The following is a 27,991-nucleotide window of genomic DNA, read 5'->3' as shown; positions in this document are numbered from 1 at the left end:
GCTAAACAAAAATTAAACCATACAGAACATGGATCTTTGTCTCCTTAACAAAATCTACAAAGATAATTACAGCACCAAACTAAAAAAAAAGTCTGTACACGGTCAAGGAAAAAACCTTACAAAAAACATTAAATATTGCACTTGGTTTCTAGAACATTTTGGATTTTTAAAATATTTATTCCTAATTTTTAAATCAGGAAACTAAATTGAATACTGGACTACAAAGTCCTTTTTTCTTACATTAGGGATCGACCAATATCTAAGAAATATATACTTAAAAAACATTCTCATACCAATTCGGTTTCAGCAAATACATCTATATCTGAAGTATTGAGAACTCCATTCAAATAACTGCACTCAAGATCGGAAAAGCGAAGAAAAACTGAGCATCATGAGTAATGACCAGCCATCTTTGGCCAATGAAGGGTGCAGAATATTGATCGATCCTTTTTTTATTTTTTGTAATTTTTGTTGTATGGAATCAGGTTTCACACCTACTGTAGACATAAGCAATTGTTGATCCCTAGTTTTGAAAAAAGAAATGAGGGTTGCCCAAATGGAAACATCAAATGCCCTAATATGCCAACTACCCCACAAAATAATTTATCAGGGGCACTCGCAAAATGCTGTGAACTCAATGCCCTCTCTCCACAACGGAACAGGAAAATACACAGCGTAATAAATACAGTCAAACTCTTCCACATAACTATTCCATGTTTGTGCTGCACTTTTGTCAATACAGAATAGTACACTTCACTTGAATTTGTATTCTTTACGAAAAGGCCACTCGTGGAATAAGACCACTTGTACTCAATCGTGCGACTGATCGAATTGGAAGAGTTTGACTTTTTTTCACAACAGAAATGCCCATTACTGGTTCTAAAAGTTTCAACCTTGATGAAACGTGTAGCATCCAGTACTAAACAAAGTGTTTAAGTCCTTCAGACTGAGAATGTCTAGAATTGCTGATTCTTTTTTGTGGAAACAGGTTAATCAAATCTTGGCCCAATTCATTGGGAACAGGGTATCAAAATATGGAAGAGGAAAAAGTAATGCTTCCTTGTGCGAGTAAATATTATGGTCAAATGTGGTGGTGGTTATGGGGGACAAAAAGGAATTCAAAGCCCATCCATATTTTGCAAGTGTCCCTCATTTTAAAACAGTGCAATTTAATCAAAACACAAAAAAGAGAATACCAACAATTTGGCAAGTGACAAATTCACCTGAGATTTGAGTGTTTTAGGCAGTCTGAAACACAAAGCTACTCTGTATATAGTAGAAATGCAACAAATAGGAATAATGACAAAATATATAGTCTCTCAACAATAGAAAATTAACCTAGAATCTTCTCTGTAGCCTTATCCCAGGTTGTTGATCTGTTGCTGTTCTACTACAATAGGCTGCAAAAGAACAAACGGCAACAAATATTGGCTTGAAGGCATTTGATGTTTTAAAAGAAGCCACAATTAGGTTGGTGTTGCAAGGCCAGCCTGAGAAGACAATACTGAGCACGTGCAAAGCAGGTACAGTCCAGGCTGCATAACATCAGTGCATTCTGTCAGTTTTGAACACTGCTGACTTGATCTTTGAACTGTGCAGACCCCAAACAGAAATCAATAACTTTGAAGTCTGCGGCCTGCAATTCACCACAAACAAAAATAAAAACAAACAGCCATCTCAAGACTGAATGGAATATGAAGCGCAACACAAGCACTGAATAATATGTGCAAATTTCAGTTAAGGTTGAGAACCCCAGTAGAATGGTGTGAATGTCATGACATACTGTGGCCACTGTCCACTTCAGCTGCTTCTTGTATGTGCCACATGAAAATGTTACGATTTCTTCTGGCCTCTTCAGCAGCTTTGTCTCGGCCACAGATTTTCGGTTTCATTACCATGGGCTGTCTCTGTCTATCCACTGTTATATAACATCACTGAGTTTCATCTCTGTGTCGAGACTTCTGTCCTCAACAGTGTGCAGTGATGCATTTTAAAACTGTTGTGAAAGAATAGGCTCAATAGCCACTTAAAGCCCATCAGCGGGAGGAACAACATGGGTTTATTTCTCGGTTCTGATTTGACTGATCTGGATTAGGATCAATCTGAAAAATAAAATGAATTAGAAGAATTAACAAACAAATGTACAGACAGATCCCCAGTCCACAACAGTCTCAAATAGAACAAAATGGGAAAGCACAGTCAGCAAAGGGCCCTGCAAACATATGCTAGTGATTACTTGGTGACCATTTTTTTTGTATTTCCTATAATGTGATACTGAGCCACACAGTTCAGGTTTGACTTCTGGTCCATGCCTCAACCAATTGATGCCAACCATGAGTCAGTGCTGTCAAGAGAGGAGGGAAAAAACTGAGAACAACAGAACAGCGACAAAACAGGGTAATGGTAGACGAGTGGGATTGGTCTATGATAAAGGTGTGGTCTAATGGCCGTTTTCTGTTCCTAAAAATTCTAGGCCTGGAATTTCCTCCAACACGCAACTGACAATTGATACCAAAATTTTATGCTGATCTTGCCATTGCGGAAATTTCTGAATGTCATTAGCATATGCCAGAACGTAAAAACTGCCATTAAACAAACAGAAAGCAGCGCAAACAATCGGGGCCCAAAGCACAGAACTTATTCCCCATTCCTTCTTCACATGAAAATTAAATGTTTAAGGCCATCAAACCCCCATTTTTATGCACATTAGGCGTGCATCTTTAAGAAATGCATTCATAATTGCACTTTTAATTTTTAATGCAATTCATCCGGATGCTGTAAAAATGCATTCAAAGATCCAACGTAGGTTTCAATGAGCAGAAATAAAGAAACGTTTAAAACAAAAGCCAAATGTTCAATGTACCAATAACATAGGTAGAACAAAGAAAGAGGTTCTGCTGAGGGATAATGAGCAGCTAGGGGTTAAATTAAAAAGCAAAACCACAAAGGTAATAATCACTGGATTACTACCCGAGCCACGAGCAAATTGGCATAGGGTAACTAAGATCAGAGAAATGAACGCATGACTCGAAGACTGGTGTGGGAGAAATGGGTTTTGATTCCTGGTGCACTGGCACCAGTCCTGCTGTAAGAGGGAGATGTTCCCTTGGGACGGGCTTCACTTGAACCATGCTGGGACTAGTAATAACTAGGGCTGTAGAGAGGGCTTTAAACTAAATAGTGAGGGGGAGGGTTCAGATGAGCGGAAATTTAGAAAGTCAAAGAGAAAGAAGAAGGCAATACAGCAGGGTAGCGGTGGGGGAAATGATAACCAGATTGTGACAAGAGGGGACAGAATACATAAAAATAAGAATGTATCAGAAAGTGGGATCAAAGCAGGGAAAAATGGTAAGACAAAATTAAAAGTTCTTTATCTGAATGCACGCAGCATTCGTAACAAGATTGATGAGTTGACGGCACAAATAGGTAGAAACATAGATAGAAACATAGAAAATAGGTGCAGGATAGGCCATTCGGTCCTTCTAGCCTGCACCGCCATTCAATGACTCCATGGCTGAACATGCAACTTCAGTACCCCCTTTCTGCTTTCTCGCCATACCCCTTGATCCCCCTAGTAGTAAGGACTTCATCTAACTCCCTTTTGAATATATTTAGTGAATTTGTTTTTTTAAGGCTACCCCGTGCGATTTGATTTGACCAATCGATATGTAGGTTAAAATCCCCCATGATTACTGCCGTTCCTTTTTCACATGCCTCCATTATTCCCTTGATTATTGCCCGCCTCACCATGAAGTTATTATTTGGGGGCCTATAAACTACACCCACCAGTGACTTTTTCCCCTTACTATCTCTAATCTCCACCCACAATGATTCAACATTTTGTTCATTAGAGCCAATATCATCTCTCACAACTGCCCTGATATCATCCTTTATTAACAGAGCTACCCCATCTCCTTTCCCTTCTTGTCTATCTTTCCAAATTGTCAGATACTGTGGTATAAATGGGTATGATCGAATAGCCATTACAGAGACATGGTTGCAAGGTGACGAAGGCTCTAACTAAATATTCAGAGATATTTGACATTTCGGAAGGATAGACAAAGGAAAAGGAGGTGGGTAGCTCTTAATAAAGGATGAGATCAGTGCAGAAGTGAGAAATTATATTGGCTCAGAAGATCAAGATGTCGAATCAGTTTGGGTGGAGATAAGAAATAATAAGGGGAAGAAGTCACTGGTGGGCACAGTCTACAGGCCCCTCCAACACTAGCAACACTGCTGGAGAGAGTATAAATCAAGAAATAATAGAAGCTTTTAAGAAATGTACAGCAATAATCATGTGTGATTTTAATCTTCATATTGATTGGACAAATCAAATTGGCCAAGGAAGCCTTGAGGAAGAGTTCATGAAGTGTATTTGGGATGGTTTCCTTGAACAGTACATTGTGGAACCAACCAGGGAGCAGGCTATCTTAGATCTACATAAGAACATGAGCAAGAGAAGGCCATATGGTCCCTTGAGCCATTTAGTAGTATCATGGTTGATCCAATCATGGACTCAGGTCCACTTCCCTGCCTGCTCTCCATAACCCCTTATTGTTTAAGAAACTGTCTATTTCTGTCTTAAATTTATCCAATGGCCCAACTTCCACAGCTCTCTGAGGCAGCAAATTCCACAGATCCACAATCCTCAGAAGAAATTTCTCCTCATCTCAGTTTTAAATGGGCGGCCCCTTATTCTAAAATTATGCCCTCCAGTTCTAGTCTCCCTCATCAGTGGAAACATCCTCTCTGCATCCACCTTGTCAAGCCCCCTCATAATCTTGTATGTTTCGATAAGATCACCTTTCATTTTTCTGAATTCCAATGAGCAGAGGCCCAACCTACTCAACCTTTCCTCATAAGTCAACCCCTCATCTCTGGAATCAACCTTCTCTGAACTGCCTCCAAAGCAAGTATATTTCTTTCGTAAATATGGAAACCAAAACTGCACGCAGTATTCCAGGTGTGGCCTCACCAATACCCTGTACAATTGCAGCAAGACTTCCCTGCTTTTATACACCATCCCTTTCGAATAAAGGCCAAGATTCCATTGGCCTTCCTGATCACTTGCTGTACCTGCATACTATCCTTTTGTGTTTCGTGCACAAGGAGCCCCAGGTCCCGCTGTACTGCAACACTTTGCTATCTTTCTCCATTTAAATAATAACTTGCTCTTTGATTTTTTTCTGCCAAAGTGCATGACCTGACACTTTCCAACATTATACTGCATCTATCAAATTTTTGCCCACTCACTTAGCCAGTCTATGTCCTTTTGCAGATTTTGTGTCTCCTCCTCACACATTTCTTTTCCTCCCATCATTGTATCGTCGGCAAACTTGGCTACGTTACACTCAGTCCCTTCCTCCAAGTCGTTAATATAGATTGTAAATAGTTGGGGTGCCAGCACTGATCCCTGTGGCACCCCATTGGTTACTGATTGCCAACCCGAGAATGAACCATTTATTCCTACCCACTGTTTTCTGTTCGTTAGCCAATCCACTATCCATGCTATAATATATTACCCCCAACCCCTCCGTGAACTTTTATCTTGTGCAGTAACCTTTTATGCGGCACCTTGTCAAATGCCTTCTGGAAGTCCAAATACATCACATTCACTGGTTCCCCTTTATTCACCCTGTTCATTACATCCTCAAAGAATTCTAGCAAATTTGTCAAAATTGACTTCCCTTTCATAAATCCATGCTAACTCTGCCTGAACGCATTTTGCTTTTCCAAATGAGCTGCTACTGTGTAGAGACAGGATTAATAAATGATCTCATAGTAAAGGATCCTCAAGGAAAGAGTGATCACAGCATGGTTGAAATTCAAATTCAGTTGGAGGGTGAGAAATTTGGGTCACAAACCAGTGTCCGGATCTTAAATAAAGGCGATTACAAAGGTATGAAGGCAGAGTTGGCTCAAGTGGACTGGGAAAATAGATTAGAATAAGACGGTTGATGAGCATTGGCAAACTTTCAAGGAGATATCTCATAATTCTCAACAATATATTCCAGTGAGAAAGAAAGGCTTTAAGAGAAGGGAGAACCATCCGTGGCTAACTAAGGAAGTAAAGGATGGTATCAAATAGAAAACATTGATATACAATGTTGCCAAGATTAGTGGGAGGCCAGAGGATTGGGAAATTAAAAAAAAAACAACAAACAACGACTTAAAAAAAAATAGAGGGAGAAGATGGATTATGGCAGTAAACTTGCAAGAAATATAAAAACAGATAGTAAGAGCTCTACAGGTATATAAAAAGGAAGAGGGTAGCTAAAGTAAATGTTGGTCCCCAAGAGGACAAGACTGGGGAATTAATAATGGGGAACAGGAAAATGGCAGAGACTTTGAATACATATTTTGTATCGGTCTTCACGGTAGAAGATACTAAAAACATCCCAATAATAGATAATTAAGGGGCTATAGGGAGGGGGGGGGGGGGGGGAGAAACTTAAAACAATCACTATCACTAAAGAAAAGGTTGTACTCGGTAAAATAATGGAACTAAAAAGGTGGATAAGTCCGCTGGACTTGATGGCCTACATCCTAGGGTCTTAAAAGAAGTGGCTGCAGAGATAGTGCATGCATTGGTTGCAGTCTACCAAAATTCCCTGGAGTCTGGAGAGGTCCCAGCAGAATGGAAAACTGCAAATGTAACACCCCTATTTAAGAAAGGAGGGAGACAGAAAGCAGGAAACTATAGACCAGTTAGTCTAACATCTGCTGTTGGGAAAATGCTGGAGTCCAACATTAAGGAAGCAGTAGCAGGACATTTGGAAGAACATAATGCAGTCAAGCAGAGTCAGCATGGTTTTACGAAAGGGAAATTATGTTTGACAAATTTGTTGGGAGTTCTTTGAGGATATAACAAGCTTAAGGGGGAACAAGTGGATGTGGTGTATTTGGATTTCCAAAAGGCATTCAAGAAGGTGCCACATAAAAGGTTATTGCACAAAATAAGAGCTCATGGGGTTGGGGGTAATATATTAGCATGGATAGAGGATTGGCTAACTAACAGAAAACAGAGAGTCAGGATAAAGAGGCAATTTTCCGGTTGGCAAACAGTAACTAGTGGGGTGCCACAGAGTTCGGTGCTGGGTCCTCAACTATTTGCCATCCATATTAATGACTTGGATGAAGGGACCGAGTGTAATGTAGCCAAGTTTGCTGATGACACAAAGATGGGTAGGAAAGCAAGTTATGAGGACAGAAAGAATCTACAAAAGGGATATAGACAGGCTAAGTGCGTGGGCAAACATTTGGCAGATGGAGTATAATGTGGGAAAGTGTGACGTTACCCACTTTGGCAGGAAAAATAAAAAAGCAAATTATTATTTAAAGGGAGATTACAAAAGTACAGAGGGATCTGGGGGTACTTGTGCATGAAACACAACAAGTTAGTATGCAGGTACAGCAAATGGAATGTTGTCCTTTATTGCAAGTGGGATAGAGTATAAAAACAGAGAAATCCTGTTACAACTGTACAGTGTGTTGGTGAGACCACACGTGGAGCACTGTGTACAGTTTTGGTCTCTTTATTTAAGGAGGGATATACTTGCATTGGAGGCAGTTCAGAGAAGGTTCACTAGGTTGATTCCAGAGATGAAGGGGTTGACTTATGAAGAAAGGTTGAGCAGGTTGGGCCTATACTCATTGATCTTATTGAAACATATGATTCTGAGGGGGCTCGATAAGGAGGTGCAGAGAGGATGTTTCCCCTTGTGGGGGAATCTATAACTAGGGGGCATAGTTTAAGAATAAGGGATTGCCCATTTAGAACAGAGATGAGGAGGAATTTCTTCTGAGGGTCGTAAATCTGTGGGATTCTCTGCCCCAGAGAGCTATGGAGGCTGGGCCATTGAATATATTTAAAGGTGGAGATAGACAGATTTTTGAACGATAAAGGGAGTGAATGGTTATGGGGAGTGGGCAGGGAAGTGGAGCTGAGCCCAGGATCAGATCAGCCATGATCTTATTAAATGGCGGAGCAGGCTAGAAAGGCCAAATGGCCTACTCCTGCTCCTATTTCTTATGTTCTTAAAAATATGACTTTGGGTCCTGCTGCACCTGAAATATTGAGCAATTGATGTACCCCCATTCGGAACAGGCACAAATACAGGAAACCAGTCTTCTTTGGTCTTTTGCGTGAGAGGTGGAGCTTTGTTAATGAGTAGCAGACAGTTTCAGCAGAGGTTTCACTGACTCGGTGCAAAAGATCGAGGAAATTAATTACCTGCATTTGGGTATAAAAGGACTTAATTTCAAAGTTTGCATATGATGCAAAGCTTGAAAATGTAGTAAACAGTGAGCATAATAGTAGACGACTTCAGGAGGACATAGACACTCGACACATGGCAGATAAAACTGAACGCAGAGAAGTGTAAAGTGATGCATTTTGGAAGGAAAATTGAAGAGAGGCAATATAAACGAATGGTACAATATTAAAGCGGGTGCAGGAAGAGAGAGACCTGGGGGATAACATACAAAAATCTTTGAAGGAGGCAGGACAATTTGAGAATGCTGTTGAAAAAGCTTCCAGCCTTTATAGGAGGGTTAAAAAGTGGAATACGCACAACATGACACCAACACGCGGCCGTCTACGCCGGTGGATATCGGGGGTCCCAAATGTCCCGCTATGAAGAAGTGGGACACTTAACAACATTTTTAAATTGGGTACCCACACGCAATTGGAAGCCCAATTTGACATCTACCGTTGCTGAATAGGCTTCCAAGGGGTCGGGAAGCTCAGCATTCAAAGGCAGATGGGAGCTGCTGGCTCCACAGGTAAGTGGCTCTTTCAGCACTCCTTGTGGGCCAGGAAGCCAAAAGTTTCGCCCAGCCATGATTATGGACATCGCCCCCTCAGCCCTCAATTGCGAGCCTCTCCGACCTCCCGATTGCCAGGGACCGTCCAGGAGAGCCTGGCTGCGGCCTTCTACTGCTGGTGTTTACCGACCAGGCTGTCAGTTTGGCTGTGGTTGGGCAGGAAACAGGGCTAAAATGTTAATGAGATCCTCATACCCAGCCTTACCGAGTTCTTAGATCTCACAACCCCCCCCCCCCCGCCCCCCAACCACCCGTAAATATCAGGGCCATAAGAGTACAAAAACAAGGAACTTATGCTAAACCTTTATAAATCACTGGTTAGAACTCAGCTCGAGTAATGTGTCCAATTCTGGGCACCACACTTTAGGAAGAATGTCAAGGCCTTGGAGATGGTGCAGAGGAGGTTTAGTAGAATCGTACCAGGGATGAGGGCCTTCAGTTATCCGGAGAGAATGGAGATGCTCAGAATTATGAGGGGTTAGAATACAGTAAATAAGGAGAAATTGTTTCCATTGGCAGGAGAGGACAGAAAAGTAAAATAATTGGCAAAAAAAGCCAGAGGCGAGATGAGAAGAAATGATTTTACTCAGCGAGTTATAATGATCTGGAATGCATTGCCTGAAAGGGTTGTGGAAGATGATCCAATAGTAATTTTCAAAAGGGAATCTACTTAAAAAAGGAAATATTTGCAGGGCTGTGGGGAAAGAGTAGATGAATGGGAATTATTGGTAGCCCTTTCAGAAATCCAGCCCAGGCACGATGGGCTGAATTGCCCCCTTTTGTGCTGCAAGGTTCTAAATTCAGGCAGAGCCTAAAAATGGGCGCAAGTCAGTTACAAACTAATTCCTTTGATATTTGGCACTGAAAATTGGTATTATGCCATACTAATGCCATATTTTGGCACAAGTTTATGAAATTCTGGGCCCTGGTGTTCTTGATTTTGTTGTAGTGCTATCTGCCCTACATCTAAAAGTCGATCTGAAAAATTGCACAACAAAGGTGGTGATGATCAGATGAATCCAGGACAAAGCAGCCCACTTAACTGGCACCCCATCCACCACCTTAAACATTCACTCCTGTCTGCAGTGTGTACCATTTACAAGATGCACAGTGGCAAATCACCAAGGCTTCTCCCAAACTCGCGATCTCTACCACCTAGAAGGACAAGGGCAGCAGGTGCATGGGAACGTGATCACCTGCAAGTTCGCCTCCAAGTTACACACCGTCCTGACTTGGAAATAGATCGCCGTTCCTTCATCGTTGCTGGGACAAAACCCTGGAACTCCCTCCCTAACAGCACTGTGGGAGTACCTTCACCACATTAACTGCAGCGGTTCACCACCACCTTCTCAAGGGCAATTAATGTTGGGTAATAAATGCTGGCCTTGCCAGCGATGCCCACATCCCATGAATGTATGAAAAAAAGGTAGGAGTTTGTGAAATGATAATTATCCCCAGATAAGTAAAAGGATCGAAGTGCTGGAACGTGAGAAAAAAATTGACGAATAAAAGTTGACAAAAATTATATAATAAAAGCATGGTTTTGACAAGAAACAATGCTTATACAGAGGATCCAAGAAAGACAGTTGTGGTGGTTTGGGCATGTTTCAAGAATGGAAAAAGCTAGGACCTTTCATGGCCCTGCGCTCAGAAGTACATGGACCAAGAAGCTGAGGAAGACCAAGGAAGCTCTGGGTAGACAATGTCATGATTGACGTCACAGAAAGGGTTACAAAGGACTGGAGTGGCCAGGCTAGGTCAGAACGGATAACAGAGAGAATTAATTTGGCCCCATCGGCAGTGCTGGGCAGACAGATGGGAATTTAGAAGCAGCAGTAGTAATCATAGAAATATTGGCCCCCAAGTTTCCACATGATTTGCTCCTGATTTTTAGGAGCAACTGGTGTAGAACGGAGTATCTTAGAAATCAGAATTCTCATCATTTAGTTTGCTCCAGTTCTAGTCAGTTAGAACAGTTTCACTTTGGAACAGAATTTTCTTTTCAAAAGGGGGCATGTCCGGCCACTTATGCCTGATTTCAAAGTTTCTTGAGTGAAAACTTACTCCAAACTAACTTAGAATGGAGTAAGAGAAGATTTTTGTACGCTCGAAAAAACCTTGTCTACACTTTAGAAAATCAGGCGATGGTTACAAATCAGGCGTAGGGAATGGGGGGGGGGGGGGTTTAAAAGGGAAGTTTACAAACATTAAACACTTCAGTTTTACAAATAAAGAGCCATCATCAATAATAAATGATAAATACATCAATAAATCAACCAATAAATCAAAAAAAATTAATAAGAAATAATTTTTTTTTTAAATCAATAAATAAAACATTTTCTACTTACCGACTGCAGCACCGGGAGCCCTCCAACAGTGTGCTGGGATGCCCCCCTCAGTGTGTCTCTGTTAGTGTCTCTATCTTTCTGTCTGTCTGTCAGTGTCTGTGTTTCTGACAGGGAGATGGGGGGGGGGGGGGGGGGGAAAAGGAGGATGGGGGGGTGGGAAAGGAGATTGGAGGGGTGGGGGGGGGGGGGGGAAAAGGAGATTGGGGGGAGGGGGAACGAGATTGGGGGGGGGGGGGGGAGGGAAGGAGATTGAGGGTGTGGGAAGGAGATTGGGGGGAGGCCGAATGGGCCGGGCTCGAGACTTCGGGCAGGGCCCGTCCCCAACACCAGATTTACAGGTAGGTGGCGTTGGGTCGGGTCTGTGGGAGGGAGGTCGGTTCGGTTCGGGTCGGGGAGAGGGAGGTCAGGTCGGGGGGAGGGAGGTCAGGTCGGATCCAGTCCGGGGGCGGGGGGGGGGGGGGTGGGGGAGCGGGTGTCGGGTCCGGTCCGGAGGCGGGAAGCGGGAGTCGAGTCGGGTCGGGAGGAAGCAGGAGCTGGCCGTGGGAGGAGCCTTATTCACGCAGCCCCAGTGAGGCCATTCGACCAGGGCTCGGGGCTGCGTGCTTCAGGCCCCTCCCACAGTTTCGGGCGCCTGGAGCTACTGCACTTGCGCGCCCACTGTAGCGCGCATGTGCAGAGGTCCCGGCACTGTTTTCGGCGCAGGGACCTGGCTCTGCCCCCTACAGCTCCTGCTGCGCCGCGCCGAGGGCCAGATGACCTGCAGGGAGGTGGAGAATACGGAGGGTTTTTTTAGGTGCACTTTGTGGTGCGAAAAACGGGCGTCCAGGTCGGGACTGCGCCGTTCTAGGCGCGGCTCGAAACTTGGGTCCATTATTTCTATTGTTATATATTCAGATGGGTCACAAATTTAAAAAAAAACACGACTAGAACCACTTTGAAACAATAAACACAGGGACATGACTGTTGAAATCGCAGCCTTTCAAATGATTGCTTTGTTGTGGGTTTCTGTGGTATCTTCTCTGATGAAGAAGCTGTCGGTGTTTTTCCTTCCGTGCGCCATTTACATGGCCTGGGAAACTCAAGACAAATACCTGCCCCTGTTGGCCCTTTTGCTACCGTTCCCCCATATCCCCAGATGTAGAGGCAAAACTGCAGCAGATGCCTGCAGCTGTGGTCCAATTCACAGAGATCAAGACCTTTTGGCTACAGCTGGAGAGCAGCAACCAAAAGGCCTAAAGTGCTTGCAATTGTCCTGATGGGGGTGTTAAAATAACTTGCCTGCTTGATTGCTTTTTCTTTGGCCTACCCCAGACCCCTGCAGATCCTCTGGTCTGTGGAAGCCCTTGCACCAAGTTTCTTCAGACATCCCTCCAAATAGGTTTCTAACGGTCCCAGGCCAGATTGGAACGCCTCCTCCCATTTCATTATATTGGAAACGTTCGGGCTGTTCCTACTACAGGAACAGACTCAATTATACTAGCTGGGGAACCCCCCCAAAATCCCAGATCGTGCAGACAGAGTGAATACCCGACAGAACCGGTTTATGCCCTTCGTTCCTCTTCACTGTGCCTGGGAAATGCAGATTCCACAGGCTCGGAAATGAGGAAAGTCTACCCAAATTTCATGTGTTTTACACAAGATCTTTAATTATATAGATCCTGTATACTCAGAAATTCCAATTAATAAAAGGTTCCCATATTCCCATTCTTCCAAATAAACCAAAAGACTCTCACCTCTGAATACACGGGTGGAGGCTGGTACCTAAATTCCTGGATGTAGGCGAACAATGGTCCCTCGAACACTCTTTCTAATTCGTCCCGTACTGCTGTGGTAGCCAGATTATTTCGTCGTTGCTGCTCAGACACAATTTCTGCATAGCTGGGCGGAGCTAAAATGAAAATACAGGCGTGTGTCATTATTTAAAATGAATTGCAGTTAGTTCAATCAACTGCAATGACAACATTATGTACAATACTAGATTCCTATTTTATTAGTCTAACACCGAAAAGTAACTTATTAAAAACATAAATCACTGCCGCATTTATGATTTCTTTCTGCTCGTCCTCCCTTTAAAAGAGTGGGGAACGACCCGAGAGCAGAGCTGTAGATAGGGCTTTAAACTAAAAAAAGTGGGGGGGGGAAAAAAGAGAGATTTTAGATCTCTAAAGAGAAAGGTCAATGCAATAGAGCAGGGTGGCGATTTGGGTAAAAATAAGTAGAGTGTGACAGGAAGGGACAGAGAGTTTAATGGTAGCAACGCAGCAGAGAATAAAGTCAAAGCAGGGAATAATGGTAACAAAATTTAATTAAAAGCTCTTTATCTGAATGCATGAAGCATTTGTAATAAGATAGATGAACTAGTGGTACAAATAGAGATAAATGGGTTTGATCCAATAACCATTACAGAGACGTGGTCTGCAAGGGGACCAAGGTAGCCCTGATAATAAAGGATGACATAAGGACAGTGGAGAGAAAGAATCTTGGCTCGGAAGATCAGGAATTAGAATCAGTATGGGTGGAGATAAGGAATAACAATGGGTGGAGAACATTGGTGGGTGTAGTATATAGGCCCCCCAACAGTAGCTGTACCATTGAACAGAATATTCAATCAAGAAATAGTAGGAGCTTGTAACAAAGGTAATGCAATAACATTACCTTTGTTACAAGCGGGGGACTTTAATCTTCATATAGAATGGACAAATCAAATTGGTAAAAATAGTTCATGGAATGCATTCGGGACAGTTTCCTAGAACAATATGTCATGGAGCGAACCAGGGAACAGGCTAATTTAGATCTTGTATTGTGTAATGAGACAGGGTTAATTACCAATCTCTTGGTAAAGGATCCTCTGGGGCAGAGTGATCAAAAGAATTTCACAATACGTTTGAGAGTGATTTGTCCAAGTCCGAAACTAGAGTCTTCAACTTAAATAAAACCAATTATATAGGTATGAAGGGCGAGTTGGCTAACGTAGATTGGAAAAATAGATTAAAAAGGTATGGCACTAGATAAGCAGTGGCTAGCATTTAAAGAAATATTTCATAATTCTCAACAAAAATACATTTCATTGAGAAACAAAAACCACACAGGAAAAGTGATCCCTCCATGGCTAACTAAAGAAGTTAAGGATAACATTAGATTGAAAGAAGCAGCTTATAATGTTGCGAAGAATAGTAGTAAGCCTGAGGATTCGGAGTTTCAGAAACCAGCAAAGGATGACCAAAAAATTGATAAAAAAGGGAAAAAATAGACGATGAGAAAAAACTAGCAAGAAATATAAAAACAGATTGTAAGAGCTTCTACAAATATGTAAAAAGGATGACAGTAGCAAAAGTGAATATTGGTCCCTTAGAGGCAGAGACAGAGGCAGGAGAAATTATTGTGTGGAATAAGGAAATGGCAAAAACATTAAACAAATATTTTGTATCTGTCTTTACAGTAGAAGACCAAAAAGCATACCTAAAATGGTGGGGAACCAAGGGTCTAATGAGAGTAAGGAATTTAATATAATTCATGCAAGCAGAGAAAAAGTGCTAGCGAAACTAATGGGACTAAAACCGACAAATCTCCTGGATCTGACTGCCTACATCCGAGGGTTCTAAAAGGAGGTGGCTGCAGAGATAGTGGATGCATTGATTTTGATCTTTCAAAATTCACCAGATTCTAGAACGTTCCAGCAGATTGGAAGGTAGCAAATGTAACACCACTATTCAAGAAAGGAGGGAGAGAGAAAACAGGGAACTACAGGCCAGTTAGCCTGACATCAGACGTCGGGAAAATGCTGGAATCCATTGTTAAGGCAGTGGTATCAGATGATTAGGCAGAGTCAACATGGTTTTATGAAAGGGAAATCGTGTTTGACAAATTTATTATGAGTTTTTTGAGGATGTAACTACCAGGGTAGATAAAGGGGAATCAGTGGATGTAGTATATTTAGATTTCCAAAAGGTATTCTATAAAGGTGACAGATAAAAGGTTATTACACAAGATAAGAGCTCAGGATTGGAGGTAATATATTAGCATGGATATAAGATTTGTTAATGGACAGAAAACAGAGTAGGGATAAACAGATCTTTTTCAGGTTGGCAGGCTGTAACTAGTTGGGTGCCGCAAGCATTATGTTGGGGCCTCAGCAATTTACAATCTATATTAATGACCTGGATGAAGGGACCGAGTGTAATGTATCCAAGTTTGCTGACGATACAAAAGGTAGGTGAGACAGTAAGCGGTGAGGAGAACACAAAGTGGCTGCAAAGGGTTATAGATAGACTAAGTGAGTGGGCAGTAAGGTGGCAGATGCAGTATAATGTAGGAAAATGTGAGGTTATTCACTTTGGTAGGAAGAATTAAAAAAACAGAATCTTTTTCAAATGGTGAGAAACTTTTGAATGTTGCTGTTCAGAGAGATGTGGGTGTCCTGGAGCAAGAAACACAAAGGTAGCTTACAAGTACAGCAAGTAATAAGGAAGGCAAATGGCATACAAATATAAGAAATAGGAGCAGGAGTAGACCATTTGGTCCCTTGAGCCTGCTCCACCATTCAATAAAATCATGGCTGAACCGATCATGGACTCAGCTCCACTTCCCTGCCCGCTCCCCATAACCCTTTATCGCTCAAAAATCTGTCTATCTCCGCCTTAAGTATATTCAATGACCCAGCCTCCATAGCTCTCTGGGGCAGAGAATTCCATAGATTTACAACCCTCAGAAGAAATTTCTCCTCATCTCAGTTTTAAATGGGCGGCCCCTTATTCTATGTCCCCTCGTTCTAATTTTCCCTATGAGTGGAAATATCCTCTCTGCATCCAGCTTGTCGAGCCCCCTCATTATCTTATATGTATCGATAAGATCACCTCTCATTCTTGTGAACTCCAATGCGTATAGGCCCAACCTACCCTCATATCAACACTCTCATGTTGTCCTTTATTGTAAGGGGGTTGGAGGAGAAGAGCAAGGAAGTCTTGCTACAATTGTACAGGGGCTTGGTGAGACCTGGAGTACTGTGCACAGTTTTGGTCTCCTTATCGAAGAATGGATATATTTGCCTTGGAGGCATTACGACAAAGGTTCACTAGATTGATTCCTGGAATGAGGGGCTGTCTTATGACGAGAGATTGTGTAGAATGGGACTATACTCTCTGGAGTTTAGAAGAATTAGGTGATCTCATTGAAACATACAATATTCTGAAGAGAATTGACAGGGTAGATGCTGAGAGGTTGTTTCACCTGGCTGGATTGTCTAGAACAAGGGGGCACAGTCTCTGGATAAGCAGTATGCCTTTTAGGACAGAAATGAGAAGGAATTTCTTCACTCAGAGGGTTGTGAATCTTTGAAATTCTCTGCCCCAGAGGGCTGTGGATGCTGGGTCTCTGAGTATATTCAAGGCCGAGATAGGTCGATTTTTGAAGTCTAGGGGAATCAAGGGATATGGAGATCGGGCAGGAAAGTGGAATTGACGTCAATGATCAGCCATGATCTTTTGGAATGGTAGAGCAGGCTCGAGGGGCCGTAGGGCCTATCCTGTTCCTATTTCTTGTGTTCTTAAGACATTGATTCTTGCTGGTACAGTTCCACAGCCATTGGCTGCTCTCTGGTATATTGCCCAAGAAGTGATTCTTCACATGACAACGCAGAAAGTAGATGTGAGGAAGCTATTCATCCATGAACGGGCATTCTTGTTGCATCCAATCCAAGTATTCACATGTTCATGTTTTCCAACAGATGCAATTGGATAGTAGTGAGAAGCAGGAACCCTGGCCGATTTCCTTTTAAATACGCCCATGACCCGATCCCTGTGGGGTACTGCAGTGCAGTAAATATTACCCCAATTGAGATTAGCTAACTTAGCACTGGCCAGGAATCAAACCTTGGACCTTTTAGTTTGTCCAGCTAATTGTTACACTGGGTCATCATTTTATCCAATTGGCGAAAGGGGGGAGCTGCCTCATAATCGATCACATTTTTGCCAGAGCTTGTTTTTACCTTCAGGTCTTTCAGGCAGTGCGAGGCTTAACCAGTTCAAATTCATGCTACACTGGCTGCTGACGCTGGATGTTCGGCTGCCGAAGGGATGCAAGGGAATTGTACCAATAACTAGTGGTAAATTCAGGGTTAAATTCATTGCCCCAGGGATATCCACATAGACCTAAGAAAAAAGAAAGAATTGAAAGTTTTAATCACTGACACTTATTTTTCCACCCCTTTCCAACTTTCACCCCTTACCCCTCCTCTTCAGAAGGTGGCAACTCATGCTGGAGCAAGGTTCCAATGGCAGCAGCACAGCCCTCTGATACCTCACCCAAGTGGCTATTTTTCACATGAACACCTGGATAATGAAGGTCAGTGGGCCATTCCATTATTGGGTTCAACTAATCCAGTTTTCAATATATATCCATACACATGCACTTCCAGCATGGTCCCTGGATAGCAATCTGGAGTGGGAAACCTGGTCAGTTTTGTTTTTACTTTATATTAAAAAAAACTACCATCGAGGTTACAAGTATTGCATTCACCAATGTCCGGCTGATATCACATAACTCGGCAGAGCTGGAATCAAAATATGCGAGCTTTTCGGTTTGCACAGCTCAATAACGTACCATGGTGTGCATTAACCCAATGAACTTTGGGAGAAGGCACTGCAATTTACCTCTGAATGCTTCATAACTGAAAAGACAAAGTTAAACTACAAAACTTGTACTCAGAATATTTTGGTAAATTATACGTAAAAAATTGGGCCTCATCTAAAAAAAAGATTCAATTGCAACTTATCTGTCTTTCTGAAAGATCACGCTACATGTATTGTATTTTTGTGCCATTCTTTAATGGCACACAAGTTTCAAATGAAGATTCCCTCTCAATTTTCTTCCCATCCCCCCCCACTAAAAAGGTGCTGACTCTTGTTGTCTAATATTCTACAGGTGTCGCTGCCAGCCCTTCAATACCTCACCCAAGTAACCATTCTTCATTTAGGACCCTAGATGGTAATCAGTGGCTGGCCATTCAACTACAAGGGGCATCACAGCCAAGCCTGATCCTGTTCTCAATGATGTTCACATATCCAGCACTGCAGTAGAGGTTACTGAATAGTGATCAAGAACAGGATCCCTGATTAATTTTTCCCCCTCCTTCAGCCAGATGCACTGACACACCCAAATTACTATATTGGCTGTGATCAGCTAAACTCAACACAGATTAGATATTGAATATGTAACTTTGATATGTAGTGGTTTAGTACTGCTTTTACCCTCTAGTCGCTTGTGTGATCTCTTGGAAATACAAATACAAAAAATGAAACAAAATGTAAAAACAGAGCATCCCTTTACATAAATCCCTCACCCACCAGGGAGCTGAAAATGTTTGCATGAGTTTACAATTGCCAACTAGGATGGAAAAAAAAAAATGATACACAATTTTACTACAGGGCTACTTTCAAATTCAGAATAATTGTCTTCATCACTGAATTGCTCCAGTGTTCTACAGAAAGGAGATTTTGATTTGACTATACAGCAACAGGTGATGTGGTTTTTAATGACGCAGTCACTACTAAATTCCCTGCAGGAAACCAGAGTTATCCTCAAGCTCACACACTTTTGCAGAAGGACATTAATAGATGTTAGTTTCTTAAACCTTGTGACACATCACTGTAACGTATCCTAGAATGGTCACAGTTAAGCTAACCCACCAAGAAAAAAAAAATATGCAGCAGAACTTTAGACTAGTAGGTTCCTAGAGAAAGGACAATTTTTCTAAAATGTAAAATAACACTATTCCCAAGACAGTGAGTTACCAATCTCAACCAGGCCAGCGGAGGGGGGATAAGTGGAAGCTAACTATCTCCCCCATAAGAATAATAAAAAAATGTTTTAACAGTTTTAAAAACAGGGCAAGTCACCCCGCGCACCTCCTGGCAGCCGGTTACAGAGCGGCATTGGCCTGGGAGCAGGTCACCTTCACGCCCTCTTGGCCGGGATGTAGTGCGTGGTGATCTAAAGAAGGGAGAAAATAATTTTTTAAATGGGAAAGAAATACATACAAACATTAAAAATACATTTTATTCAATTTTTTTGTTCATCTTACAAGCACCTGCAGTCACAAAACGTTACCTGGGGAAAAGGGAATTTTGCATTCTTCAAGCTTACAGCAGGAAACCTAAAAAAAGGGTTAGGAAAAATATCAAGTCCATGAAAAATTTCCCATACAGTTACTTGTGCTTTCCTTGACAGCCAGTTTCTCAGCCTTGGACAAGTTATTAGGAGGGAAACTGGCTGGGAAAGGATCCCCACCTATCTCAGATGTTTCTACAAACTAAACATCCTAACCAAAGATTGTATTGAGCTAGACTTGGGGATGGGGAAAGAGAAAAAAATAAAAAAAGGTGAGGAAGAACTAAGGCAAGAAAAAGATGATAGCACAGTAAACCTCCTTCTTTAAAGGACTGGTGTTACCAATGTTTTTCAATGTCCTCATTTTGCATTGTCAGCACACAAAACTGTAATTCAAGAAACCACCTACCGTCAGTGAGTATTCCACACGGATTATACTGCAATCTACAATCGAGGGCGACACTGGTGGAATTTTCAGCAGTTTTCCATTCCAACTTTCTGATTTTCCCGATGACAGTGATTCTCCTCGCAAGTTGGCTACAAGATGTTTAACTTCCTTCATTTTCCCTTTGGCATAGAAAGTCTGTGTTTGGTAAATGGCTGCCTTTGGCACTACCATACGGGAAGAACAATTCTCAATTTCAGCAAATATGTGAATTGATTCACCTGCACAAGAAAAACACACATACACACACACAAAATAAATTATATTGTGCACTATATCTGGAATATGTATTCAGTCTCATTAGAGAGAATAATTTAACATCCAGTTTAAATAACATCCAATGCATCAACCTATTAATCAGTAGTTTTCTGTATTGATCGCGTTTGTGCTTTAACATGCAAGGACACAACTATCAAAATGGCAATGTCAATCGCACTAGTCTCAGCATTAACAGTGGACATCTGGAGCCATTTTTTCCTTCCACAATTAAAATATTACTAAGTGGGGTGATTTAAAGAAACCTATTGTATTTAGTTTACTGTAATTAAAAGCCAAGATTTGAAAAGATGCACTTATAGAATATCTAAAACAATTTAACTAAATTTGCTGATTATTGTTGTAAAGAATCTCCTCTGTGCAAACCTGCTCTGATCCTCTCCTGAAAGTGGTAACTTGTGCTAAGATATGGTCCGATTGCCACCAGCAACCCTCTGGTACTTGATCTGAACATGAAGGATGGCCAGCTTGGTGTGGACAATAAATGCTAGCAGGCTATTCAATAAATTTGATAAAAGCTATTCGATGATAGCCAAGCCTAATCCTCTCCTTAACAGAAATATGTACACCTGCACTTTGCAGTAAAGGTACGAGAAAGTAGGGATAATTGGATAACAATTGGGAGTGTGAAGCCTGGCTGACTTTTCCTGTCCTAGTGCATACACATTGAAGTCAGTTGTAGCACCAATACTGCCACCCGGCTGGAATCAGTTAACTTAGCATAGACCAAGTACTGAAATTAGTTTTCAGTGCTCCAGATTTTTACCTGGTGTGTAGCCCTTCCGTTCGATTTTGGCACTTAGGGATATTGGGCCTGAGGAACAGAACCAGCAACAAAGAGTTTTCTCTTTTGTGCCTGCCTGTGGTGACTGCAAAAAGAACAGAAAGCACAGTAAATACCCCTGCTCCCCTTCAGAAAAGACAGTCTCTCAGGATGACATATGGTGCTATGTTAATAGCAAAATACCTGAAAATCTCTGCTGGACACTTTAAAGTGCAAGGTATTAATGATTTTTACAGAGAATTTTAATACAGGCATGTGATCAATTTTGCACAATGCACAAGAGTGCATATTGTCAGTCCCATAGCTGGTGCATAGTAGCCCACCACCTTTAATGGACAAGTAGTTAAAATTAGTACCACTGAAACACCACTGGTCAGAAATGTTTTAGTTTGCTCTGAACAGTTTACAAGTTCATATTTTGAGCATTGTTCACAAAAATACCCCCCCCCCACTGCCATGAATATTTATAAAGACATTTAAAGAAATCACTCTCACAAAGTCAAGATCCTTTAAAAAGGATCATCGGCATCAGGGTTTAGGGTAATGGGAGGCAACTGTGAAATGTAGTTAAAATTCAATCAAGTATTTGTGTTAGTCTGTGTAAAAACAAGCAGGAATTTCTGCTTCTGGTCGTTACCCAGGGATGTACTGCTAAAAATGCATTATTTGTATGCGTCAGTTAATGACTGGATAGATCTAAGCTATGATGAGCACTGTGGTGGAATAGTCTTGGTTTTATGTGGTTAACCCTTTACTGCAGCTTCTGAGACATTTATAGTCTGAGCTGAGGAAATGCAGTCTGCTTGTACAGCTATGGGGGAACCAAAATGCTACAATATTTCACATGTGCATTTAAAACAATCAAATTTATTTTAAAAAATCTAAGAGCCATACTCAAAATGAAAAAAGTTTAATTATTGGCACCACTCCCACTTCGGATTAATCAGGATTGGAGTTAAAATAAAATCTGCATAGTGTGGGATAAATGGGATTTACATATTCTGGAGATTATGCAGTTTTTTTTTTATAACTTGATGAATGTGTCTGTTTTGTTAGTGTTCTGTCTGGTGAAACAGTTTAATCTTCTGGAAGAATTTGTACCACTGTATTGCAGTTAAATAGGTTCATAATCTTCGATGGGAATGACTTATTGGTTATGGGCTTGCATTCAATTTAAGCAGAACAATGCAAGTCTTGTACAATAATCACCTATACTACAGCTTGTGAGGGATCTACCCAATTTTCAACACCAATTGATCATACTTTAAAATTAAAACAGCAACTGTTTCATAAAAATGTAATGGCAATGTTTTCTCTTCAGGGCTTTCTAGTAATTTTAGCCTAGCTGTTTCAGCCAGTGGAGAATAAATTTTGTTTTATTGTAACCACTTGGTTTCAATTACTGGGAGCTCCTATATTAACATCTTGCATCCTTTATTAAATGGAGTTAAATATGTACATGTCTGGAGAAATCTACAGAATTTTACATTGGTAAGTTTGCAAAGTTTTGCAGTACTTACCAGCAACAATGGAGTGTTAATGTCAATGTGTTCAAAGACTGTAAATTCTTTCTTCACTTTCATTACCAACATCCACGGCCTGTGCAGTTCAGCTTTCACCCAATAGCGAACACTGCCATATTTGCCTTCAAAGGAGGTAGCTAATGGTCTGTCAGAAAAAAAAGAATCATAAAGCAATGGCAACACATGACATGGTACGAATTTGCAACACCAAAATCAACTTCATAGGAATCAATCAAGACAGCGCCACCAGTCAAGAGTTACTACAGAAAGTCTTTCGAAATTCATAGGGAGTTTAGTTGGTTGAAATAATTTTGATTGGAAGCATAATATCCCAGATCTCTTCTTTCATCATACAAGTCTCCTGTGAAGATTATCAGATATGCCAGGGTAGCAAGAGAAGAGGACATAAGCTAGAAAAGAGAAGGCTGAGGGAGAGACCTAATAGAGGTCATTAAGATAACAAAAGGGTTTGAGAGGGTAGATGTAGAGAAGATGTTTCCATTTGTTGGGGGGGTGGGCAAATCTAGGGGCCATAAATGTAAGATAGTTACTAATAAATCCAACAGAAAATTTAGGGAATTCAGGAGAAACATATATACCTAGAGAGTGGTTAGAATCTGGAACTCACTACCCCAAGGAGTAGTTAAGGCAAATTGCATAGATGCATTTAAGGGGAAACTAGATCAACACATGAGGGAGAATGGAATAGAAGGTTATGCCGATAGGGTTAGATGAATTGGAGTGGGAGGAGTCTCAAACAGAGCATAAACTGCAGTATGAACCAGTTGGGCTGAATAGCCCATTTCTGTGCTGTACATTCTATGTAATTCTACACTGAGAGTGATTATCATCTGGAATGGGTCGCTAGAAAAAGTAGTGGAGGCCAAAACACTGGACATATTTAAAATAAATGATTCTGTTATGAGAAGACCTTAGCGTTGTTATTCTGAAAGAATGAGATCTTTTGGGCTGAATAGGCTTCATCAGAATCTCACCCAGGTAAAAAGAGTTTGTACAAGGAATGAGGGGAATCTCATCAACAAGCAGCTTTATGATACAAATCTATAATTATATAAAAATTCATTTACATTTTGAAAGATTTTTTTTGCAATTTACTCCCAGAAACACATGACAAGGCAGCAGCAATAATAGAAAAATGCAAATCTTACATCTGTGGAAGCTCAAAGCTGAATGGGTACTCATGTCTGCCTGAAGGTATAGTGGTGAGGTCTTCTTCAGAATCATCATCATCTGAAAAATGTATTCAATAATTTGAATCATCAAACCAGCTATTTTATGGGTTATGTACATATGCACAGCCATTACTTATTAGATTAGATTAATTTACTTTATAACACATCAACATCCCTCTGTTTTTTTTGTAGACAGATACAACTTGGAGGAAATTAACATTTCTATTGGAAAAATTAGAAAATAATGCAATAAATGTACCTGGTACATTTTAAAGGAAAATTAGCATGATTAGATATCAATAATGCTATGTGATGGAAGCATGAACAAGTCCTGCTCTAATTTATATTATTGATGCTTTAATAAACTACATGAACAGCTATATCCTCCAATTTTTAAAATTAATTCTTGGGACATGGGTATCGCTGGCAAATCTGTAATTTATTGCCCATCCCTAGTTGCCCTGACAGGATAGTGGTGGGATCTTCTTCTTGAATTGTTGGTAGCAGTTAGTGAGTAGTGTGCTAGGGCACTTCAGAGGGCAGTTAAAAGTCAACCAGAATGGTATGAGGCTGGAGTCACATATAAGCCAGTCCAGGTTAAAAAAGGACTATATATCATCTTATTTGCTCATGGAAGCTGAAACAATACAGATTGATTGTATTGTTTTAGTAGAATGGTTGTGTAAACAGCAGAATTTAAAAATTCTAGCTCTTAAGTACAGAGGATTTAATATTCAAGCAGGGAACTGGTAAAACAACGAATGATGTTGTCGGTTTCTATAAATAGGCTAATTCATCTGGAATGGGTAACTAGAAAAGTGGTAGAAGCCAGAACATCGGATTACATTTTTAAAAAGATTGCGTGATGGGACGACCTTAGGGTTGTATTCTGAAAGGATGGGCTAATAGTAGTGCAGTTAACAATTTATTCGTCTTGGATCCTGGCTACCGATTGCAAAAAGCCTCTGTTCGCCCTACAGGAAAAGGGGAAGGTACAGTCAGGCTGATTGTTTGGAGTTACTAGGCGATCTCCAGCGTTGTTTGAAGTGGCCCTATCAGGAACCACAGGGTCCGAGTAGCTCCACCCTGCACAGCCACAGTTGAGCCTTTGGGGATTTTAATTTTATGATAAACAACTTGACCTTCCTTATTCTCCTCAATGACGTGACCATGTTCAAACTACCTCGATTCGTTTCCATATTAAGTTATACGTTTCTTGACGATCATCAGGATTTTTAAAAAAATCAGCAAATTCTGTAACAACCTGATGCTGGTTGCCATTTACTGACGACCCTTTGCCACACTACACCTGTCTCTTCCAACTGGAGTGCCTATTCCATCGTATCATTGCACTGGATATTAAAACCTTTTAATAGGAATTATCAGTTTTATTAAAATACTGTTACAACACGACTAGCAACGTGCATTTCCACATGATAGTGGATTATGAAGAGCAATTCCTATTACTTACACATGGTTGAAAACGGTTTTATTAAAGAGAGAAATATTTAAGACAAATGTTGCATTTATTTAAAAAAAAAATGTTGCATTATTAAAAGCCTTTGTGTAACTTTGCTTTGCAGCAAGATTGTGCTTCAGATTGGCTGCCTTTTCTGCCAGCTCAGCTAGGCTTTGCAGTGGAGCGGTAAACAAGTAGCGAGCTGTCAATCAGGCGGAGAGCAGAGAGAGCCGGCCTGAACCGGCGCGAACAGCCCAGCACAGCCGCATGCACATGGTATTCATCAGCACAGAGACAGGCAGAGCAGAGCGCAGCCTAGCGTGCTGTGGGAGAGGCTCAGAGCAGAGGGAGGGGCGTCGCAGCACACAGCTCTGCAAATTGCAACTGCACAAAGCTCCTCAATGCACAGAAAGAAAACGGATTAACAAAAATACATTTTTTTAAATAAAATTCTCATCACATTGATTTTTTAAGCCACTAAATGTTCTGGACCCATCATATGCAAACTCCCACGATTGCAGAACCTAAATGATTGATATTGGTCATCCATAGTATATTTAACTATAGGGAAGATACTGGCGTTGCCACCACCCTGGAATAAAATAGCGTTAATAAAAATTCTAATAAATTGCATTTGTGCCAAGTGACAGGTTTCTACATCAATATTTTACTGCTCTCCCTTTCAAAGCCTTGAACTCTTCTGAGGGTATTTTTTTGCAATGCTGATGGACTAGGGCAGAGGAAGCGAGATGATAGGCAGCTCCACTGACCAAGGAAAAGTTAACAGCGCCTTAGCAACAGTCTAACAAACAGCAGCACCAATCGGCAGTCCGGGGAGGGGCAACTGCAACAAAGCTAAGCTGAACGACAGAAACTTGGGCAAGACACATAACACTAAAACTTCAGTACAAAAAAGGTAGAAAATGTGCAACAATGAATAAATACCCATTGCAATCATTCGACGATGTCGGCTACAGATTGGGGAATTACACAAATAATTGTTTCGCGAAATTGGAAATAAAACGAATGCATCGGTCAGCTGGGTCAGGACAAATAATCCTTGTGTACTTGCGGGGGCAATTGATCTAATGATTGTTTTGTTTACTCAAAAGAGTTGTTGTGTACTTGCCCATTAACAGGAACTCTGAAAGGAGTTCAAGGTGGACATATGAATGTACCACAAAAATCGACATGCAATGTCTTGATATATTCCTAAAATATCCACAAAACTGGATTCAAATAACGTAATTTTGCAGTGGAAGCTTTGCAAATTGAATATGGTGGTACGGCAACAAAACTGCACCAATATAAGGGCGTTGAAAAGGGTCATTTCCAGAAAAATACACAATTTTATAGGCAAAATACGTGTATAACGAAGGTGCAAAGCAGCTGTTGCAAATTGTTTTTCTGCAAAATAGCATTAAGTCATCCTCACCATCTGACGGTGTCGACCAATGAGCGAAGAGAAGACTCACAGCCCCCCCTTCCCCCAATGCTTGTCCCAAACAGGATTGAACCGCTTTGAACAAAGGGTGGAAACTTAGGAAAACAACTAACCCTTTTTTTAAATGTTACTAAATATATAATAGATTTGCAATAGTTTAATACATAATTTGCAAGTAGGATATTATTGGAATACTATTCTTTAAATCCACAATATAAAATCCATTTTGATGTCATAGCACCTCATCCAAGTGATACCGTGTCGAATGAGTGTAAATGTGACTATACTCCTGTACATAGTATCTTTAGATAAAATAGGACAGTTGCATCAAATTAGTAATGATTTGATTAGCTTTTAAAAAAAATAATGAACCAGATCGCAAAAATTTTTGGACTATATATTAAGGACTTAAATTCAAGGACTTAAGTCTGGAAGCCATTGCAGGCACGCAGGGCATTATATAAATTACTGCAGTTCTAAAAAGACATTCAGGCATTTAATTTCTATTATCATTTGGAATTGGTCTTAAGATCTAAGCACAGTTTTTTTTAAAAAACAGGCTTGGGTGAAGTTTGTGTCACTATAATTCGATACATAGACGATCTTTAGCATTGCATCACATTATATTACAGAATGACGGGATTGATCACGAAAACAAAAGGAGTTTTAAATCCCTTATGTATCGGTGCAATAGAATTGCAACAAAACCAGTGAGGTATTGACACGAAAAATTGCTTTGGAACGTTTGCTATCCACCCCGTGTAACGTCTCACCACTCATTGGCAATCAAATTGGCAGTGAAAGGTGAACCACAGGATAGCGAACTTTTACATCTGTGAAGTTATACAGGGTTATTTTTTTTGTTATTTACCGTATATTTTATAATAAATAAAAAAATGCACTATTGTATAATGTCCAGTGATCTGCCCTGAATTGCTAACATTTTACAGTAGGGTTACAGAAAGCTGCACAAAGACTTTGAACAATACAAACTTACAGATCGTATTTGAAGCCGATTTTATTACAATTCAAAGCTTACCTCTCTCGTGTCCGATTAATAGGTCTTTGTGGTTGAAATACTCCACTTCTTCAGTGTAGTTCTGAGTGTAGGCAGTATTAGAACCAGCGTTTCTCGATTCCGTCCAGCGCACTTTCGCCTGCCCTCTCGCATGGATTGTAAGAGATCTCACCCTGATTTCACCAGTAACTTCTATAATCACCCGTCCAGAGACTGAATCTCCGCTGGCATAGACGGGGATGTTGTTATCATTAGGACAGTCATAGCTTATTGTAAAACTCTTCACCTTTCCCAGCACCATGGTTATATATCTATATACAGATAGATATATATGTGTGTGTGTATGTATAAAAAATGTACAAAAAAAATGAAGATCTGAAAAGTGGGACCTTCACCACTGATCAATGCCTTTGGCTGCAAAAGCTGCAGGCGCGACCAGTGGAATATTAAAAAGGAGCATCTGGATTTGGACAGTCAGAGATGCTGTTGCCCAGCTTTTGGTCTGTACAAAAGACGGGGATATCATACCTACCACCTCACTTAAAACGGTTTTTGTGAAAAACAACCCCAGT

General features: G+C 41.0%; 1 protein-coding gene across 2 annotated transcripts; it reads right to left on the bottom strand.

The window, feature by feature from the left end:
• Positions 1-27,990, bottom strand: LOC139267145 (arrestin domain-containing protein 3). 2 transcript variants are annotated; one of them, XM_070885006.1, is made up of 8 exons: positions 27,441-27,990; positions 23,475-23,556; positions 22,303-22,450; positions 20,765-20,867; positions 19,687-19,943; positions 17,158-17,320; positions 12,908-13,062; positions 1-2,102 (listed from the first exon to the last, which is right to left on the bottom strand). In XM_070885006.1, exons 1-8 carry the CDS (start codon positions 27,718-27,720, stop codon positions 2,037-2,039), a joined length of 1,254 nt encoding a protein of 417 aa, XP_070741107.1. In that variant the 5' UTR covers positions 27,721-27,990; the 3' UTR covers positions 1-2,036. The 2 variants fall into 2 exon arrangements, with proteins under 2 accessions (XP_070741107.1, XP_070741115.1); XM_070885014.1 differs by lacking the exons at positions 20,765-20,867; positions 23,475-23,556; positions 27,441-27,990 and having other exon boundaries at positions 22,303-22,385.
• Between the last annotated feature and the right edge of the window lies 1 nt (position 27,991).

Source organism: Pristiophorus japonicus, chromosome 1, assembly GCF_044704955.1.
Source record: "Pristiophorus japonicus isolate sPriJap1 chromosome 1, sPriJap1.hap1, whole genome shotgun sequence".
NCBI classification, from domain to species: domain Eukaryota; kingdom Metazoa; phylum Chordata; class Chondrichthyes; family Pristiophoridae; genus Pristiophorus; species Pristiophorus japonicus.
The sequence above is the reverse complement of the archived record's forward strand: the minus strand, read 5'-3'. Positions and strand labels throughout refer to the sequence as shown.

Coding starts and splice junctions, on each gene's coding strand:
- LOC139267145 (XM_070885006.1), bottom strand. CDS start 27,720: ATGGTGCTGGGAAAGGTGAAGAGTTTTACAATAAGCTATGACTGTCCT. Junction 20,868..22,302: donor TTAACACTCCATTGTTGCTG/GTAAGTACTGCA, acceptor TTCTTTTTGCAG/TCACCACAGGCAGGCACAAA. Junction 17,321..19,686: donor GTGTGGAATACTCACTGACG/GTAGGTGGTTTC, acceptor CTTTTTTCTTAG/GTCTATGTGGATATCCCTGG.